The sequence below is a fragment of the Apteryx rowi genome, unplaced genomic scaffold (assembly GCF_003343035.1).
Source record: "Apteryx rowi isolate R43461 unplaced genomic scaffold, aptRow1 scaffold_11, whole genome shotgun sequence".
NCBI lineage: Eukaryota > Metazoa > Chordata > Aves > Apterygiformes > Apterygidae > Apteryx > Apteryx rowi.
In genome coordinates this window covers 4782508-4802028 of record NW_020447308.1, presented here as the reverse complement: position 1 = coordinate 4802028, position 19521 = coordinate 4782508, and the positions used below count along the sequence as shown (strand labels likewise).

Sequence of the window (19521 nt, the reverse complement as noted above, 5' to 3'; positions counted from 1 at the left end):
TGACACATTTTAACTTTTACATTTCAAAGTTAACATTTTAATAAAGATTTGCAGGGAGGGGTGGAATAAGTATGGCACTACTGTCTGCTCATTTGCCACATAAACCAAAAGTAAGGACAGTTTTCATAGGAAACATAAATACTCAGAATAGCTGCAAACACACAAAAAACACAGATTCTATCCTACGGCAAGTATTACATCTATTTATAAGACACTGTGAACCTTAAATTAGAAGCAAAACATTAAAACATTTGCTTCATTTTGGGACTATCTGGAATTCACCAAAATTCAGAATACCAATAATGTATAGTGAAGTTTAAAAATAGAATTCAGTATCTCCTCACTTATTTAGAAATCCCTATATAATCTCTCACTTTCTGTAACACAGAAATTTATTATTACCGAATAAAAACAACTGACTCTTTCTCCTGCCCAGTGGCTCAACTTTTCCCTGTGATTTTTTTCTCCAAGTATTCTGAAATTATTTGCCAAGGTCTGAAAGACATTTACTTAGATTTTGTAAAGCTACCATTCCGCTTCAATGCGGTTATCCTTAAGAAGTTCATAAATCAAACTACATATTGTAATACTAATAGAATAAAATCAGTAAATGCATAAATAATAATAATAGCTGATACTAATACCCCTTTTATGGCTTCAATCACTGACCTTAAAACAGGAATCTAATAGTAATACACAGTAATTCTGTATTATTTATACTAAAACACACCAGGTTTATGCAAGAGGTAAATGAAATCTAGTTTTGTTAACCCTCTCACACTAAATTTAGATATTAGTTCAGACATAATGAAAGTATAGCTTTAGATTATTTGAAGGCAAGCAAGTTAAAATATGATTTATCCAAACGCAAAACAACAAAAGCAGGAAAAGGGAATACTGCTTTTTCCAAAGCCCAAAGCTGTTAAATTTTTTTGAAGTCTATCCTACTTCTGGCAATTCTTTATATCTCAGATATGAAGGAACACAAAATGACATTAACCAGGAACAAAAACTTTTTTCTAGCATTGTCAGCTTTTTTAAGATCACCAACAATCTGTCTTTTTTTTTTTTTAAACCTGTCAATGTTATTCACCAGTATGCCAAAAGCAATTTCAGCAGTACCAACAAAGAATTAAAAGAACATTTTACTTTCAAAGTAGAATACTATGATGAAGTGCAAGATTCAGACAAATCAGTGGAAAAAAAAACAGTTCCCAATAAAAAGACTCTGAGGGATTAAGTGCTGGGGGAGAGAGAGAACAGAAGAGAGACAGAAACCCATGTGCAGTGGTGACTGTTTTGCTCAGCACAAAACATGCAGGTGTCTTCTGTCATTATACTCTAAATAAATATTTTAACTTTTCAAGGAAGCTGTTTCTTCCTGAACCCCAAAGGGGAAACAAAATGCAAAACCACACCCTGTTTGCAAGTCAGGTTTACAGTAGACACTTCCACTAGAGAAAAAAGAAAACAGACTCAGGTTACTATATATCTAAGTTACTTGATGAACCATATTTCAAAGCACTTCACAGATTTTTATCCATCTTCTCTCTCCTTTAAGGTAAGCTAAAAGTGCTTTAGGCTTTAACTGTACATAAATCCTCCTCAATCACCTACTTAAGATGTCTCAAAGGCATTTGTCTGCTGTTTCAAATTATTTTAAGTGTTATATATGCAGTATAATTACATTTACATAATCATTTAGCAAATCAAGTCTGATAACGCCTACATTTTCTCAGCATCATGCACAGAGTATTAAGTCATTTCCTTACTTGACTGTAACCATTTTTAAAGCTACTTCCCTCTTTTAAATGTGTATCTGATTTCCAGAGGGTGCCCCATGCCATTTGGATATATGATACCAAAGTAAGTGGTCCCATCAACAATAACAGGGTACTCATATGTATTCTTCTATCAGCCCAAAGCTGTATTTTTTTTTTTTTTTGGGGGGGGGGGGTTGTTTATTTGTTTAAAGTCTAGCCCACTACTGGCAATTCTCCATCTATCAAATACAAAGGAATGCAAAATGACATTATCTAACCAGAACTGTCAACTTCCCTACGATCAAAGTGCGCCTAACAATCAACATTCATAGTATCACCTCTCAGCACTGCTTCACTTCAATAAGGCCGTATTGATATTTAATGTTAATTCGGGGAATTTTAGTCATCTACATAAAGCATTAAGCTTTTTATTAAGTTTTCATTTGCAACAGAGATGGCTATAGAACATTCCCTTGCCTTCTTTTTCAAAATATCATGTTTAAATCTTACCATGTAATGTGTCTTATGAGATGTTCCAAAGAAATATAATTTTGAAGGAAGATGGCAAAACACAAAAGTCCAAGCTGCTTAACACACCCCTATCTAGGTTGGACATACCAGGTATACAGCAAAATGCAAAAACTACCATGGAAGGAAAGAGGAACAATTAACTGAAGGTCTTTTTCATTAATTCTGCCTGTGTACATCCATGCATATTCAGATACAATTCCTAGAACTTCAGGGTTCAGCCAAATTTAAAGGAAGAAATTATGAACCAATTCAAGTGGTATCAAAATACCACAGCATCCTGTGGTCAAACTACTATACTGTATGACACATCAATAACAGCTCAAAACATATGTTGAAAATCCATAGCCAGGAAAAGAAGCAATGTTGGGGAGAAGCAGAAAACTGTCTTAAAAAACAAAAACAGTAGTATATGTTATTGCTTTTGTTTTTTTAATCATAGTGTTCCAACACCAACTTTTCTGTTTACGCTCCCCACACTGTTACGCTTGTCTCTTGGCATATGCTCCATCTGGCTGTGGAGATGCATCTGCTTCTTTATGCTGCAGGCTCTACATGTGCAGATGAGCTCTACATACTCAAAGCTATCATCTGCCAAACAAGTCTCTGGTAGTCTCTTGTCTATGACAAGAGAGCGGGTATTGCTCCTACAACAACTCTTCATTAAAATGTTGCGTCTAAGAAGAGAAATAGGTGTGCCCATTTAGCATTCCAATGCAAGATTATGCACAGAATGCAGCTTATACAAGGTGAAAGCACTATAAACAACAAACTGGCGTATGTACACTACTATAAGAAATATCAGGTACATGTATGCCAGCTCATTGTTTCCACTGAGACCTTCAAGTCATACCTTTCTGTCTTGCTCTGATTTGTAGCAGTACTATCTAAACTATGGGATAACCGATATCATACCAAGTCTTCACAAAAACTACTTCCTATTACAGAATCAGCATTTCGCAGGTTAATGGATTTTACTCAAACATCCAAACCACTTGCTTAACATTACACCAAGAAATAATTATGATTATTTCAATACAGCAGTCTTTTCACAAGAGTATATGTTTGCAGAAATACAGAGAGTGTGTGTGTGTGTGTGTGTGTGTGTATATATATATAGACATTTAGTTATGACTTTCAGTACAGATCTATTCCATATTTCAGGACAGCTGTCAATATTTGGCATATAATCTCAGTCTTATGCTATATTGAAAACAATATTAAATTATACAGCATTGAAGAGGCTCACTGACATCTGTCCAAAATTCTGAAGGACACAGATGCCAAATGGGAAAGTAGGTCACATTTTAAGACCAGCTTCTAAATTCAACTTACCTCAATTTGATGAGGTGACATGATGGAATGTACATAACCCACACATGGCCAAGTGCAAGTTAAATTAACCCTGGTTTGCTGTTTCACTCAAGGAACATCAAACAAGACAGATAAAAAGACAGAAGTCAAGCTCAAAAGGTGAAAAGAAGAACCTCTCTTCAGTCTTTGACTCCCAGAGAAAGCTAGGCTCAATGAATCAAATAGTCTTTTTCTACATGAAAACATTCTGTCAACTAGATGGATACAAAGCTCTGATAAAATCAGAAACTCTTCACATTTAACTCCCTGGAAGTACTCTATTTGCCTTCTTTAGGAAAAAAAATTACTCGTCAAGAATAATACATTACGAAAAAAGAGTCCATGAACAGCAAATCATCAAATACTGTAACACACCTCTGACAAGTCCTTCAAGTCATATGCAGTACTACTACAGTGTAACAACCTACAACTGCCATTACTGCTCTGTAAAACTATATACATGTTCCTAACATTTCAAGTATTCAAAACATACACTGAATGAAAATTTCAGTTTTTACAATATCCCTATACGGTCCATGCTAATCTGTGAAAGAACACTAGTTTTACTTTATCATAACTATGTTGAGAGAAGGCTAATGTCGCACAATAGCACAAAACTTCTCTCATCTGATGTGAAAAGGACTGTGCTTCAAGAACAAGCACTGAGAATGTTTTAGAATGATGCAAGTTTATATTTCTGCAATTGTATGAAAAAGTTATTTTGGAATCTCAACAAAAGATATGCTTTTTCCTCTCATGAGGCTGAAAAGAATAAATGTCTTTTCCTTAAAAGGTCAGGAGATGAGTAAACATAAGGAGCAACCTCCCAAAGTTTCACCTACCTGACCATCAGCTGTGCTCACCTTTCATGTTTCAGAGGGATATAGAAAAGAATCTAGAACTCATTAGACAGTTGTGCCTGATCTTGATCAGCGAGGAAATTTTTCCAAAGGGCTGTATATGTTAGGAACATTTTGAGAGTAATTCAAAAAAGCCTGTTTCCCTATTCATCTCTTTTCTTCAGATGCTGTAAAACAGACAGATTAAATGGCAAAAAAGTCCAAGATCAGTGAGGCTGTGTCCCAGCACAAAGATGACATACGAATGCTACAGGATATCTGTTACAAGATTATTTCCCTTAATTTGGAAGTACCAAATGAAAGAGAATAGATCATTTCCAAGTACATTGTTCATAGTTACAAAATTTCATTTTACTATAAGTCTAATATTCTAACTTAAAATTCCAGCTATTCAAATCTCTATGATTTTGCCAGGGTGGCTGAAAATCAAATATTTCATATAGCCATATCAGATACTAGTTACCAAGTAGCTACTGCAAGAAATTGGGATAAGTTAAAAAAAATTATTGGTAAGTAGACAGCTTAGAAGTTGAAAGGAAAAAAAGATAGTAGATACAGAAATATTAAAAGTTAAAATGAAAAATGGGATCAACAAAAACATGTAAAAAGAGGAAAGAAAAATTACAGAATAGGCATACAATAAAAAAAGATGATTTGTATCTACAGTAGCAGAAGTGAAAGACAGAAAGGTGCAAGGTACGTATCAACAAAAAATTCTAGGATTTATTTAACACATCTCTCTTACTATGTTTTCACATGAGTGTTGCACAGTACTGAAAATACGGAGTGGTAGATCAGTTTCTTCCCTTATACATCATCTGACCTGTGCAGAATCAGCTTTCCTCTCCAAAACAGCCAAAAAAATCTCCTGTCATGTATATCAGGAACACAGTGGGTCAAGACTAGTTTCATGGTGAGTCTACATCACAATAAACACCATCTGTCATATTCAAGGAGGCAAATGAATTACTAAATATTAACTAAGATACATACAATCAATCAGCTATAATCTAATCCCATAAAAGAAAGTTATTATTCCAAATTGCTTTAGTAAATATTTGAAAAATGTTTATTCTTTTATAATAAATATTGGTTAAAACTGTATTTCTGCGTAGACATGATAAGCAGCAGCCATTCAACATTGTTCTTTCAAAACATTTCCAAAATACTGACACTAACTTCACCTGCGTCATGCCATCAGCATCCTTTATGGTGAAATAACACGAAGCAGTGAGCTTTTAGCAGCTTGCTGCGGCTGAGAGGGGGGAGGTTCTCACTCTCCCCCATCTTGTCCCTTCTCCCACGTTCCTCCCTACTACGCTCCTATTACTGCGTCTGCTCCAAAGCACTTCACATTCCTCACTCAGCCAATTCAGCTGTTACACAGCCAAAAAAAGTAGGTAATTTTCTGCTGGATTTACAAGCTGAACCTGCTCGTGACTATATCCAACCAGCATCAGTCAGCAGCTGCATGACACGTAAAAGGAGGAAGGGACATGTCTCTTGTTTGGGACCTATCAGGTCACCTCAGTATGGCTTCCATAGGGTTTATTCTTGCAGAACTGGAGAGCAGACCTCTCTTGTAATCCTGGAACATGACAACTGCTCACATGAAGTTACAGAAGAAATATGAGCTGAGCACCTATACGCTTCATTTTAGAAAGATAAATTTCAGACCAAATCAATGGAACAAAGCATTAGTATTGTTGCTACAGTGACTTCCAGCCAGAAAACTTATTTCAGCATATATTAGATAAGTCTAGATTGCTTAGAATAAAATCTGTCAAGAGTATCTTCAGTATCTTAGATATCTATGTCTCCGTTTTCACAGGACTTGGATTCTTCTGCAAAGGCATTACAATTTATCTGAAGAAAAAGAATTCCAGCCCTGTACAAAAGGACACGTTTCTAGAAAAGTTAAAACAAATTCCAGAGGTAATAGAAAATTAATAGCAAATTTTTCTGGTTAAAAGTTTGCACTTTGCCCCCCCTCCTTTTTTTTTTTTTTTTTAAAGGGTTATAATGCTTGTAAGGAATGAGAAATCAAAAATAGCGTGAACTTTACCATGACATTCGTTGCTTTCTTCATGTTTAAATCAAGCCAGAAATCTGAAAAAAGCTGCTGCTTTCATTTACTAAATTGCCCCTTTTTGATAGAACTTAAGAGAATAATGATTTTCACTAATTCATATCTCTTCTAGTGTTTTTTGGATAAGGCCAGGCTAGGTTTAGAACATGAGTAAGTTTTGCCCAAATTGGGCCAAGATCCTAGATACGGATGTCTCCTACCTTTCTGCAAGGCTTAGACCTACTAAAAGATGCATTCAATCTGCACAACTTTAATAAACTGGGGACTCGATAGCCACAAAACTACCACTAAGTAACAATGGCAAATTTATATGTGTAAATGAATACACACACATACACACATATATATGCATACATTATTTTTATATGCGTGTGTGTGTGTATATATATATATATATAAATGCACACACACACACACCAAAAAACCCCAACTAAATAAAAAGATCAAATGGCAAACACAAGCAGAAGAAAAACAAAATCAGAACTAAAAAGTAGGGGCTCATTTTTTATTTAAACCACCCCAAGTATTTTAATGGCCTCCCAGAAACAAATCTCATGTATATTAAGAAAAAGATGCAATTTACTTACAGTGGGAAGCAAGCCACCCTACCCAGCCATGACTGAAATCTCTTAATTGCCTTAAGAACTATAGCCAATAGAATACCAAGTTCCCATATGAGCAGAACAAATTTGAAATGCAATCAGTTGCAAAAGGAAACTGCAGAGTATCTCTCTGAAAAACTATACACATAATTAAAGATTTTTTTTTCCCCTGGAATCTATCAGTGAGATGTCAATCTACTTTATGTACATCAAGCTTGTTAATATTTCATCCTACTGATTAATTAAACTTTGATATCCACAACACAGCCAAAAACTCAGAGTAGATTTTCCTCTCAAAAAAGGTATACACTCCTCTCCTTGGCTAAATAACTTTGTCTTAAGAAAAACAAAAATATCTTTCAAAAAGACTAAAGAGTGCATAGGGCTAAACTGAAGTGTCTGACAGCCACATTTCTAATTCAGAAATACTGTGTTTTAAAAACAAGAGCAAAGTCCCAAACCCCAGACTGATATATACATCTATAGAAGAAGCACTAGAAAGACTCTTCAGATAAGTCCTTACATGTTCCTTCAGAATAGAAAGAATATATGAACTTGGGGCCTGCACTTTTTTGTGTGGTTGCTGTGGGTCAAATGCTTGACGTCAGTATAAAACTCTAGGCAGCCCTCTGTAGAAATGAAGTTGGAAGAGGTTCTCACTCCTCAAGATGTGAAGAAGCAGTATTCCCACAAGTCATAACATAAAGTCCTTAAAAGCAGAAGAACCCTCAGCCTAGCCAACCAACTTGCTTGCATACCTATCTCATGTCCAGGTTTGTCACAGTCAATAGCTCATCTCAAAAGAATTAGGTTTTCCCTTCCTCTACAGTGTTTAACTCTTATTTATGCTAATCCAGTCATTAGGTAATATTCCTTCAACTCTTCAAAGCTTGTATCATCCCTCTTAGTAGTATTCAAAGCAGAAGACAGAAGTTAGGGAAGTTTTCTTTGTGATCACAAAGAAGGGTGATAAACTAACACAGAACCTTCTCAAAAGAAAAGGTAAGGCATTTTTCTGCTTCTCGGTTTTGTCAACCCGATTTCTGCTTGAAAACTTATTTACAAGATCAGCTGGTATCCTCCCTGTACTCAGTGATCTTCTGGCCTTAAAAGAGGCAATAGATTCTTTGGCGACACAAGGCTAATCACCGTTCCTGAGCCATTCCTATCAAGCAAGGCATTTGTTTGGAAGACAACTTCAGATTTTAAATGAAATGCTCTAGGCAGCCGGCTGTTTTGGTCTATTTACAGGACTGTTGGAGACATGACTCTTCTCCGAAACCTCCTACAATGACAATGCTGCAGAAACTGAACCCAAGACCTCTGACTGAAGGCACAAGCCCTGAGGGCTTGAGCAGTAAGAGCAAGCCCAGACGCCACAGTCAAATGCGGCTTCTCTTCTCCTTCTTCCCTCATTTAGTAGCCAGTCACCAGTCAGCAAGAATAAACATGATGAGCTACAGGACCCCATTAAGTTCCATCCACAAATTCACTGCCTAAATTTAAACATTACTTTTAAACATTATTTCCTGAAACAGTGAACAGAACCCAATTTTCTCCTTTTAAAATTAACATTTTTGGTGACCCATTGTTTCTCACTAATTCCTTGTTTTTTCATATTACGGTCAACTCTTAGTTATCCTTTTCTGGACAGATTCTGGATAGATCCTGTGCTACATTTCAAATGAAGCTATTTTTAAAAGAACGCTTTATTTGAATGTATAATACATAAATATCACAAAATTACAGTAAAAGAACACTGAGAATATTCAATAGCTGAGATGTAATAAATAAGGAAATTAGATATCTTATCTGATAATTCCAGAAATATTAAAAATATTAAAAAGGAGGAAAAATAGTTAAAACATGCATATAGGCCAAATTCTATCCAATTACCTTTGTACAAGACTTTAAAAGGTAATGCCACCAAATATAACCAAACAGATTTAGTCCTTTTTAATGGAAAGTAAAATTTTTCAGCTCTTTAAAGAATGCAGTTACAGTACAAAAAGACTCCAACTGCCAAGAGAATCCCTGATTTCTGTTGTACCTAATTTAGAAATTACACACTGGAAAATTCTGAGTTTATGCTTGAAGCATAAGCAAAATAAAAATGGCAGAAGAAAACAACACCTCTGTGTAAATATATTCATACTATTCTATTACTGCAGAAATTGTGGTTGTTTTACCACTAACTACAACTGTGTTTTAACTGGCAGAGTGATCAATTTAGCAACAAAACTAACAAAGACTCTTTTCCTCTACAGATGAATGTTTTCACATTCTCTGCCTTCCTCACTTTTCGTTCCCCTATATTCATCATCACTCTTTTTGGCTGAACAAGAGGCAGCACCGGCTGTGGCTGATCTGTGTACAACGTTGACTGGTAGAGTGGCTAATACCTCTCAGAAAAGATAATTACAGTTTGGCTCCTTTTCTCTAGGCTGGGGGCATGCTTTGGATGTTGTTTTCCCTTCACCTCACATTTTTTCCATGAAAACCTTGAAAAAAAATAAAAATAAGATGATCATCATTCACATCTCTACTTCCACTGCCAAATTTGGATGAAATCAGAAGTTTCCCCAAATCTGGCAGAGTTTGGGCAGCAGATGATAAGACAACGTGGCTGTAAAGAAGGCTTATTCCCTTAGAGAACCCAGACTGAAAATAGAGATTGACATTTTATGACAATGTTTTAAAGTTATTAAATACATAGAGTTAAAATAACTTAAAATAGTCTATATTGATCCATTTTGAAGCATTAGGGAGATAAGAAAACTGATCATCTTTTCAAATTGTTACCTCAACGATATCTGAGTTGGTTCTGCTTTCGTGGGGCTCGTTGTATTCTGTGTACTTAAGAAGAACTTTGTCCATATCAGTGCTGGCGTACTGAAAGAGTTTGTTAGAGCTGTTAAAAATGATGAGTGCTATTTCACAGTCACAGAGTACACTCAACTCATATGCCTTCTTCATTAATCCAAACTTCCTCTTCGTAAAGGTGACCTAGAGAAGAAAGAATAATGATTTTTTTTTTCCCCAAATGACAAAGTTTTGAAGGATACAATCAAGCATTCAAGGGAGTATAACAAGACAGCTTACTCTATTCCTGCTGACAAATGACATAACAGAACATGTGCACAAGCTTAAAAGAAGGATTGCCCGTCTTATCTGGGTGTCACAATTCTTATGAAAATAATTAGAGCTGTGCTTTTTAGGGTTGATGCTCCATATTAGACTAAGCTAAACCACGATTTCCCTCTCCCCCTCGCCCAACTCTTTCACCATCAGGTAACTACTAGAAAGAGTTAAAGTCTGGAGGATTCCCTAACCATATTTCCTGTGTTCAAACAACAGTGATTTTCCTGGTATTATAATATTTTCTTTTGTGATTATTACAGTTATTTTGTAACACTTATACTCAGTTACGAACATGTACTCCCAACCTTAATTCTACTAAATCAAAATTAAAGTTAACAAAAATATCAAGAGCAATATCAATGGAAGCAACACCATTACTATGTAATGTAATTTCTAATTGTGCGAAGCTATGAAAGATGCTATTTTGTTGCTATTAAACTGTCTAACCAGATTCAATTATACATTTGGGTTGTTTTCTGCCACTTGGGAACATCATAAAACAAGCATTCTGTCCAATTAAAACCGTTCTGGAGGAATAAATTCGTTATAGAAAACCACAAAAGAGCATTTGCCAAGGGGGGGGGGAAGGGGGGAGGGAACCAAAAACCTTCATTATGAAAAATCACCATCAATTATTGGAAAAAAAAGTTTTGCTGCAAATTTATTCCTTGCACAAGGTTTCAGTTAATGATGTAAGACAGTTGATGTATTATTAATTCCTATCAGTTACAAGCCTGATGCCAAGGCCAACTTAAAGCACCATATTTTTACTAAACTTCCTATGAAGTGCTTTAAACAGGCACTTAATCTACTACTGTGAAATTAACCTTCTGAGACCTTTTAGATAAAGATGCTATTTTCAGAGCATCTGAAGCATATTTTCAGAGTTTTAATCTGTGCTTCAGTGTGTAATACAACACCTTTGTCTAGAGCCATATTCACACCCCCATATTACAATTCAAGCTCTAAGCCTCTTTGTGATAGGTAAGTAACCTATATGTCCTATACATTTAACAGGTATCAACCAGAATATTTTTGCAAGATAGGAATTAAGCAAAGCACGAGAAACAGTGAAACCTGTTTTAAGGGTTTCTACAGTTTAACATGTTGATCACTTATGCATACATCAAATTTTTGGAAGATGGATGAGAAAATTCTGTGCGTACACACCTCGAGGCACTTTTTCCAGAGTTGACTATCTTATGTATATTGTCTTTTCACTACTATCCATATGCCAACTGCATACCTTCCTCCCCACCACCTAGGAGTTTCACAAAGGGAAACAGATACACTAACACTGTCTGTGTACAGCATGCTGACAGTAACTGTATTATTAAAACGATATACAAACACTTTGCACTACCACCACCAACGCTGGCATTGGAACTGTGGACGTGAGTTTGCCTCTAGCTATAAAACTCTATGTCCACCAAAAAATAAAATAAAATCTGTTTTAACATGCGTTTCCCTCTCCCCACTCCCCAAAACCCTGCACTGAGGTTATGATTTTTGAAAGCCTAAGTTGTTAACAGTTTAGCTCTAATAAGAATAAAGGTAATAAACATAAGACCTACAAAGATGAGAATATAAAATCAGTTCTATTAGCATTAGCCTGCTTTCATGGATGTGAAGTATGACCACGTTGCGTTTGATGGGAATAGTCAACTAGTGTCTGCTTGGCAGAAGTTCCAGCCACATCCCATTTTCTATCACTTTCACTCTATCCTTATGCACCAACAACTAGCCTGGCAGGACTCTGTGGTATCAAGTTTTTGTTCTCATCTAGTAATACCGTGCAATACTGAACAGATTATTTAACCACCAGTTTTCAGTTTCCCTATTTCTAATATAAGCACAATTCTCCAAGGAAACAATGAAGTTTAAGTATATGATTATGATTTTGCATACTCTTAACCACCTAAAAGCAGCTATCATTAAATAAATAATGAAAATACATGAAAAGCATATTGTTTCTAGGATAAATGAYGAAATTCCTAGTGCAAGGATAAGACAGAGTCTAAAAATAAGCCAAGTTAACACATGAGGAATTCAAACAGTTGTTGCCAAGGCAGTAGCACGAACTATGATGGACACACGGACTCACATGGACACACACACACACACACACACACACTCATTTAAAAACCAAGGATTTTATTTTTAAAAAGTTTTTTTGGTTATTTCAAATTTATGCTGAAGATAAAGGAAAATTCTCACTTAAGGTATTTCATGCATCTTGCATGACTGAAATTAAGTATTTATTAAAAGATTAATTTAACATACTAAAATTCAAACTTCCTTAAAATATGCATACCATTCTAATAAAAATATTATTTTTCAACACAAAAGAATTTGTGTATTTCCATGGCACACATCTGCAAGAAAAATCATCTGAAAAGTGCTTAGCATAATAAAGTAATAGGATGTCAAGTAACTAAATCCAGAAAGTATATTTGGAACATACTATAAATAGATTTTAAATTTTGTTTAAAAAAAAAAAAAAAAAAGACTTATGACTTCTTGGTTTGGGGAATGGTGAATCATTACTAAGTGCAGCACTACCGAAGCATTAAAGCTAGGCAGTAAAAGTTTCCAGGGATTCTGTTGATCTAGTCTTGATCTCATTCTGAAGAGCTAGTTTGAAATGTCAAAATCAATTTTAGGCAGTGATCTAGTTCTTCCCACTTCTGAAATCAATATGCAATATGAAAGAGCAACCTTCTGCTACTTTAGTTCCTCCACTACCAGTCAGAGGAGTCCACTGTCCACAATGTAAGATAAAGGAGTGAAAAAAAAAAAATTTGTTTTTTTTTGAAAGTTCCTTTAAATGTCTCCATAGTTCCATGTTCCATGGAAGGAAGTGGAGCAGACCAGGACTTTTCCATGTACACAATAAATCATATTACAATAACAACAGTTCCACCTAAAGTTTCTGGGCAGTTTCTAAGAAACTTCTTAAGTTCTGAAGACCCACTAACCACTGAGTCCTTTGTGAAGCCTGAATAATCTGCATTCAGATGAAGAGTGAGCACTTGCCAAAACATTTTAATTCATTTCATTTAAAGCATGTTTGCTGGGAAGCTCCATTAAGATACAACACAGTATCTCTGAAACAATTCTATATAACAGTGTTGTAACATGCTCCCACATACCCAAGGTCCAACTGAAGCAAGCAGATCTTTTTTTTACCTACCTATTCTTTAACAACCATAATACGTTAGTGAGACAGGATACCAAAAATCTGACTGGTTTGATCTTAATGTATCTTTTGTTATTATTCTATTTTCAGTCATCAGTTCAACAAGTTGACCAAATGTAGCTCTTACTGGTCCGTATTTCTCCTGGAAATTTCACTATTCCTATACAATACAATATAGAAGCTTTTTAAAAACAGATCTTGCAAAAGATCAAGTGTTCTGAAAGAGGACAAAGTGGCAAGTCCACTGAAGTTTATCCTACCTTGGATRGGACATTAAGAATTGCTTTATTAGTTTGGATTTTTATTTTACTTTTTTAAACAGCTCTTTTTCTTCTTATACTTCAATTACAAGACACAGTCAGACTTTATTACCAACAGAAGAGCAGGTAGAGACAGGCACTACCTTTAGGTTTATTCTTTGTCAGAAAGAAGGTATGATAAACTAGACACAAATGTGCTATACTACTTTGATAAGTAAGTCAATGAAAAGATTGAAGGCCTAGTTCCACTAAGGACCTGTATCACACTGGGCAACTCAACCTTTCTATTGAATTGCTTTCTTTTCCATCTCTTGTTCAGCTATTTTAATTATAAGCTCTTCAGCTAGGGCCTATTTCTCACTTTGTGTTTGGCTAGAGCTTATCACAAGCCCGTCCCACTGGAGTCCAAGCCTTACTGTAATGCATATAATTTATTATAAACTCAGTTTCCTTTAATAAATTTAGATTAGTCCTGCAAGTTTATCTTAGGTTTTTTGCCATTTACTTATAACCACACTAAAATGCAGACAAGCATCTTTATTGCAGGGCAATAGCTTCTTCAGTATTATTGTAATATTGCTTAGTGAAAAGGGGGGAGGGCGGCAATGACAGCGACACTGAGCTCCTTTGATATCTAATTTACTGTACTTTATTCTCTTCAGCTTAATGAACATACATGCCCTACAGCTCATTCAAGCAGATAAGAGTGCTTAATTAATAATACAACGATGGTCTCACGATAATTGTAATCCCCCAGAGTAATGGTCTATATAGTCTGTTTTGAGCTCACTCACAATCGCATCTGAAACAAGAGGCTTCTGATGACACAATAGCTTTTCTTCCCACAAAAGCTATAAGAACTTGCTCCTCAGGCAAATCTGTCACATTCTACTCATATTTCCAAATGAGAAAACACACTAAACATCACAGCAGGACTTTACACGCTGTTCGTGAATGACCTACTAACCAGCTACGTGTGCCGTTGAAAAACTAACAGAACACAACTGAACTATGCTCTCCAGTCGGTAAAACAAACCCTAAATGCCTTTTTTGTCTAGGTCAATGAAAAAGTTCCTCAACAGTAAATTAATACCTACTACATATCCTGTGCATCAGGATATCTTAGTATGTCAAAACTGCCTACACTACCTGACACAAAAACAAGATGCAGATAGGGTTAAAGACCATTATCAATACCTCTACACAAAACAAATTTGGTTCTACTGATATAAGCTATTTAACACCTTTAAAAACAAACAAAATATATTATCTCTGAGTTTCCACAGAAAAAGGAAAAGGCAAGTTCAATTCTGATTTTAAAAGCTAGAGCCTAAAATGTCTTCCTAGTCACTACAAACAGCACATAAATTGCCAGCCAAAAACTGGCCAGAAATAAAACTCAAAGTTCAGTCACATCAGCCAAAGCAAGTGTACAAATGGCTAAAATGTTATACAAATGCGGTATTTCCCCTCCTTCCCATACAATAAATAAAAAGTGATTCAAACAATGAGATGTATAACCTTATATTAAAAAAAAAAATCTAATTATAATCTATAATTTCAAGCAGAACAAACAAGGTTATCCAACTTCTTTCAAACAAGAAAAAAGCAGGAAGGGGAAAAAGGAAAAAAAATAAACAAAAAAATCAATTTCAACCTCTTCAGCTTGCCTGAATTTCTACAGCAAAATCTGAAACAACTAAAGTTACTAATTCAGCTACTTTTACTATGTGTACTTAAGTCATTTATCTACATCAAACATACAGTTACTGTGTAATGAAAGCTGTTCAAACACAATACCTTGCTTTCTCCCAAACTACAATACTACTTTTCTTGCTATATATAGTGTTCTCAGAGTCTACATTGCTTTAAAACGACACAAGGTAAAAAAGAGTCCTGATTTCACATATAAAACAATGGGCTCTGAGCTGGTATGTTGGGAGCAAGATAGTCTCACGGAACTCCATCATTACCCCAACATCAGCCTGGTGCTCAGTAGGAGTTAAAAAAGCAAACCAAACACTGTGAAGGGAAGAGAGAACCAACATCACTCCGCCACTATATGAATCCATGTTTTGCATGCATCTTGCACGCTCTGTGCAGTTCTGGGTCCCTTTCCCAGATAAAAGAATATAGTAGTACCGGAAAGGGTTTAGGGAAAAGTAACAAGCATCATCAAGGGTGTGGGTAACTCCTGTACAAGAACAATTAAGTGAGTTAGGATGCTTCAGCCTGAGAAAAGTTATTTAAAGAAGAAGTATGAAAATATAACAGAAGCGTACAGAATCATGAGCAACACAGACAGACTAGATAGGGACTGACTGCTGCCTCTTTGATAGAAGAGCTAAAAAACTAGCAGAAGCATGACTAAACATAAGTGAAAAGTGTTTCTTGAAACAACAGGTAAGAGACCTATAGAACTAGCCAAAAGATGTTGTAAATGCTACAACTTTATAAGGGCTCAAAGGATGATGGAAGAAGTTCGGGGGGGGGGGAGGAGGAGGAGGAGGAGGAGGAGGAGGAGATGGCTGCATTAATGGTTACTAAAACATACAGAAACCACATCCAGCTCAGGAAATCCCTGAGCTAAGAATAGTTTGACACTAGAAGAGAATAAGAGCAGTATAACATGTGCATCTCTGTCTTGCTCTTCCCTGGACATTCATTTATAACCACCACTGGAGAAAAGGCATTGGACTAGCTGGATCTACAGTCTGACACACTGTAACTATTCCTAATCGTAAGTCATTCCTACAATACTTTTCCTTAAAAATGGTAGCTTTAAGATACCTCAAAATATATTTAAATATCCAATTAAAATTTGGTATCATCACATAGCAGTGGATTTCAGAAATTAACAGGAAATACCATTTCTGCATACAGTCATCAGCTTTTGGTACTTTTCAAGTTCATAATACACCTCTTTATTGGGGGGGGGGGATAAAAAACAAGCAAGCAGCCAACTTTCCCTATGCCATTCTTCAAAGAGTGCACTCTTCTCTCTTGATGGGCAATTTTTCAAGACTGTTGTAGTTAATAGCTCCTCAAGGAATACAGTTTAATGCTTACAAATAGAAGCATGTAAGTAAAATTTGTTACAAAATCCAAATCACTGTAGCTCATTGTCCACAGTTATGTCACTTAGCTGTGTCAAAGAGGCTGCAGCAAATAGTTTTACTACATCCTTTCCCAAATTCTCATCCTTTCCCAATCTTAATTACTAAGTGTGTCTAGTAGCTATCAGATCAAGTGAAGTGTCTGTTTCAAAGGATCTTCTCTACCGTCCTCCAGTCTACTGGAACGCAGAGGCTAGTATGCCATTTAAATAGAAATACTAGTTATACAATGAATTTGTTCTGAAGTAATAATTGGTATTATTTACAATAACAGTTCTCCCTAAAATAGCAGTAAAACCATTTAAAAGACATTTGTAGTCTAGTAACTCCATCTGTAGACACATGGATACAAAGCTCCATTTTAAAAGACTGATTAAGAAAATGAACCTATTSAAAGTTTCCATTCATTGTTCATACAGACTCCTTGTTTCTCACCTGTCTGTTCCGTTCGTCCATTATTCTTGTGATCTGTATTTTCTTCCTCCCCATTTTCAGTCTCTTCTTTCCTTTTCTTTACAATCCAGAAATATATTAATCCAAGAAGTTTCACTCTTCAGTATTCTAACACATGATACAATTTTCTTCTACTTTGTCTTCAACTTGATGAAAAGGTTCCTCTTTTCTGTTATAAACCCCTAAAAAATAAAAGTTTAAAAAAAATGTTTAATGACATTTCCTCTTTAGTAATTTGCAAGTTAAATACTGTATAGCCATACAATATGTGTATGCATAAAATTCCAGTGATGAACCAAGTATTTTCATTAGTAAAATATGCTATTATATTAACTTTGTTCTAATTAAACTCCAAATAGTTTGCAAGATCAAACCTAGGAGCAGCGGATTAAAAATGGCCAATAATTTCACACACTTTCATTGGCATGCCTAAAACATTAACACCTGACAAGGGGCAGGTGCTCACCACTCTGAGCATTAGGCATTCTGAGTTACCAGAGGTTTCAAAAATTTACCCACAAAGTTTTGGTAGACTCCACTCATTATTTTAGAAAACCTTATAGAACCTTATATTACTTCTGTGTTTCCTTTTTGTCTTGTTACATTATCATCACGGTAATTAAACAAAGTCATGACAGTATCAAATTTCAATTTGTAAACTAATTTTCATCCCATTTAATAAGCCAAAATTGGGGTTCCCTGGGGGGAAAGGGGAGCAGGGGAATAGCAGAGAAGGAAAAAGGAAATATCTTTACTTAGAAAAGGTAAAGGCCTTAAAATTCATTTTCTCAACAGAACTAATTCACAGCTACCAAGACACCAACAATTAATTAAGAAATTCTCAAGGTTACTCTCCCTATGATAACCTATACATCACACATTTACCAACAAACCAATTACTAGTTCAGCACTTTTGTCAGTTTAGTAAATTGTTTAGAAAGATTAAGGTGCACGCAAACTTGAAAAGCAAGAAAGCCATCGTACTATTTTTGTCTTGTACTAATGCACCAGTCAAATTGACTTACAAAACATTGACGTTAACAAACATCAAATGAGTTTTCTGTTAAAAAAGTCATATGCCAAATATAATGATTGTAGAACAGTATTAATTCAACAGAACTGGAAGACAAGTGAAAATAGCTAGCCTCTAGAACATCAACTGCACACTATCATTCAAACATTAAATAGGTACAACTTATTCTGAATAACTATTACTACCTAATATTCATTAAAATACATGAAAACTGCCACAGAATTASTTTGCAACCTAACTTTCCAACCCAAAATGCCTTTCAAAAATCAACCTTTGTGTATTTTGTCATGGGTGTCACACTTGTCGAAAGTGTTGCAACCACATCACTGTCAGACAGTTAATAAGTACAGACAGCAAAAGGAGATTAGTCACCGGCTACACTTCACAGTACATTCAATCTACGCTGAAGAAACAACTACGACGCGCAGATGCTGATGCAGCTTTGGCGGAGGAAGAGGTGAAGGAACATCACAAGATGAAGAGACGCGATTTTATATTCACCTGATATGAACAAAGGACTTCTTGGAAAAATACCATAAAATGCCCAACAGTATTTAGAAATAGTATTCCATAGAATTGAAGTCCAAACAAGCATGAACATTATGCGCTGTCCATTGCTCAAGAGAATATATGCTAAGTGTTATTTATACATCAGAATACTTGAAGCATGCATCAGTGTTGCATTCCTTGCATTTTCTTCAAGAAAAAATTTGTTTTGAAGAGCTGCTGAAAAAGGATTAATAGAGATCTAATTAAGGCCAGATGAGCAAGCCTCTACACAGTCAGTAGCACACTGCAAATATTTTACATGGAAAAAAACAGTTGGCATATATATTTCTACTTTTTTTGTTGAAAAATCATCAAGAATATCTACTGAACTCCATCAAACTTCAATTCAGGTTAAACAAAAACAACAACAAAAAAACCCACACTCATCCTATGATCACAAATTAACTTTAGCTCTCCAAAAATCTGTTTCCATCCCTTTCACAAACGGAACAAAGTTCTCCCAATGAGCTGCTACTAAAAATTTGCTTTCTCCTTTGTGTGTGGCCCCAGTTTTCATATATCGTATTTTATTTAAACAGTTCTCAACACAGAATTATCCGATTCCTTCCTTTGGT

The 19521-nt window shown here is 35.4% G+C and overlaps 1 protein-coding gene across 5 annotated transcripts in view; it reads right to left on the bottom strand.

Annotated features, from left to right (window-relative positions):
• MEF2A (myocyte enhancer factor 2A) overlaps positions 1-19521 on the bottom strand; it is a 103969-nt gene that overhangs the window by 42294 nt on the left and 42154 nt on the right. For all 5 annotated transcript variants that reach the window (XM_026074607.1, XM_026074601.1, XM_026074621.1 and 2 more), the window contains 2 exons: positions 17347-17546; positions 9998-10201 (listed from right to left, as the gene is read on the bottom strand). In XM_026074607.1, coding sequence (XP_025930392.1) covers positions 9998-10201; positions 17347-17400 — 258 coding nt within the window. In that variant the 5' untranslated portion in view covers positions 17401-17546. The remainder of the gene's footprint in view (positions 1-9997; positions 10202-17346; positions 17547-19521) is intronic.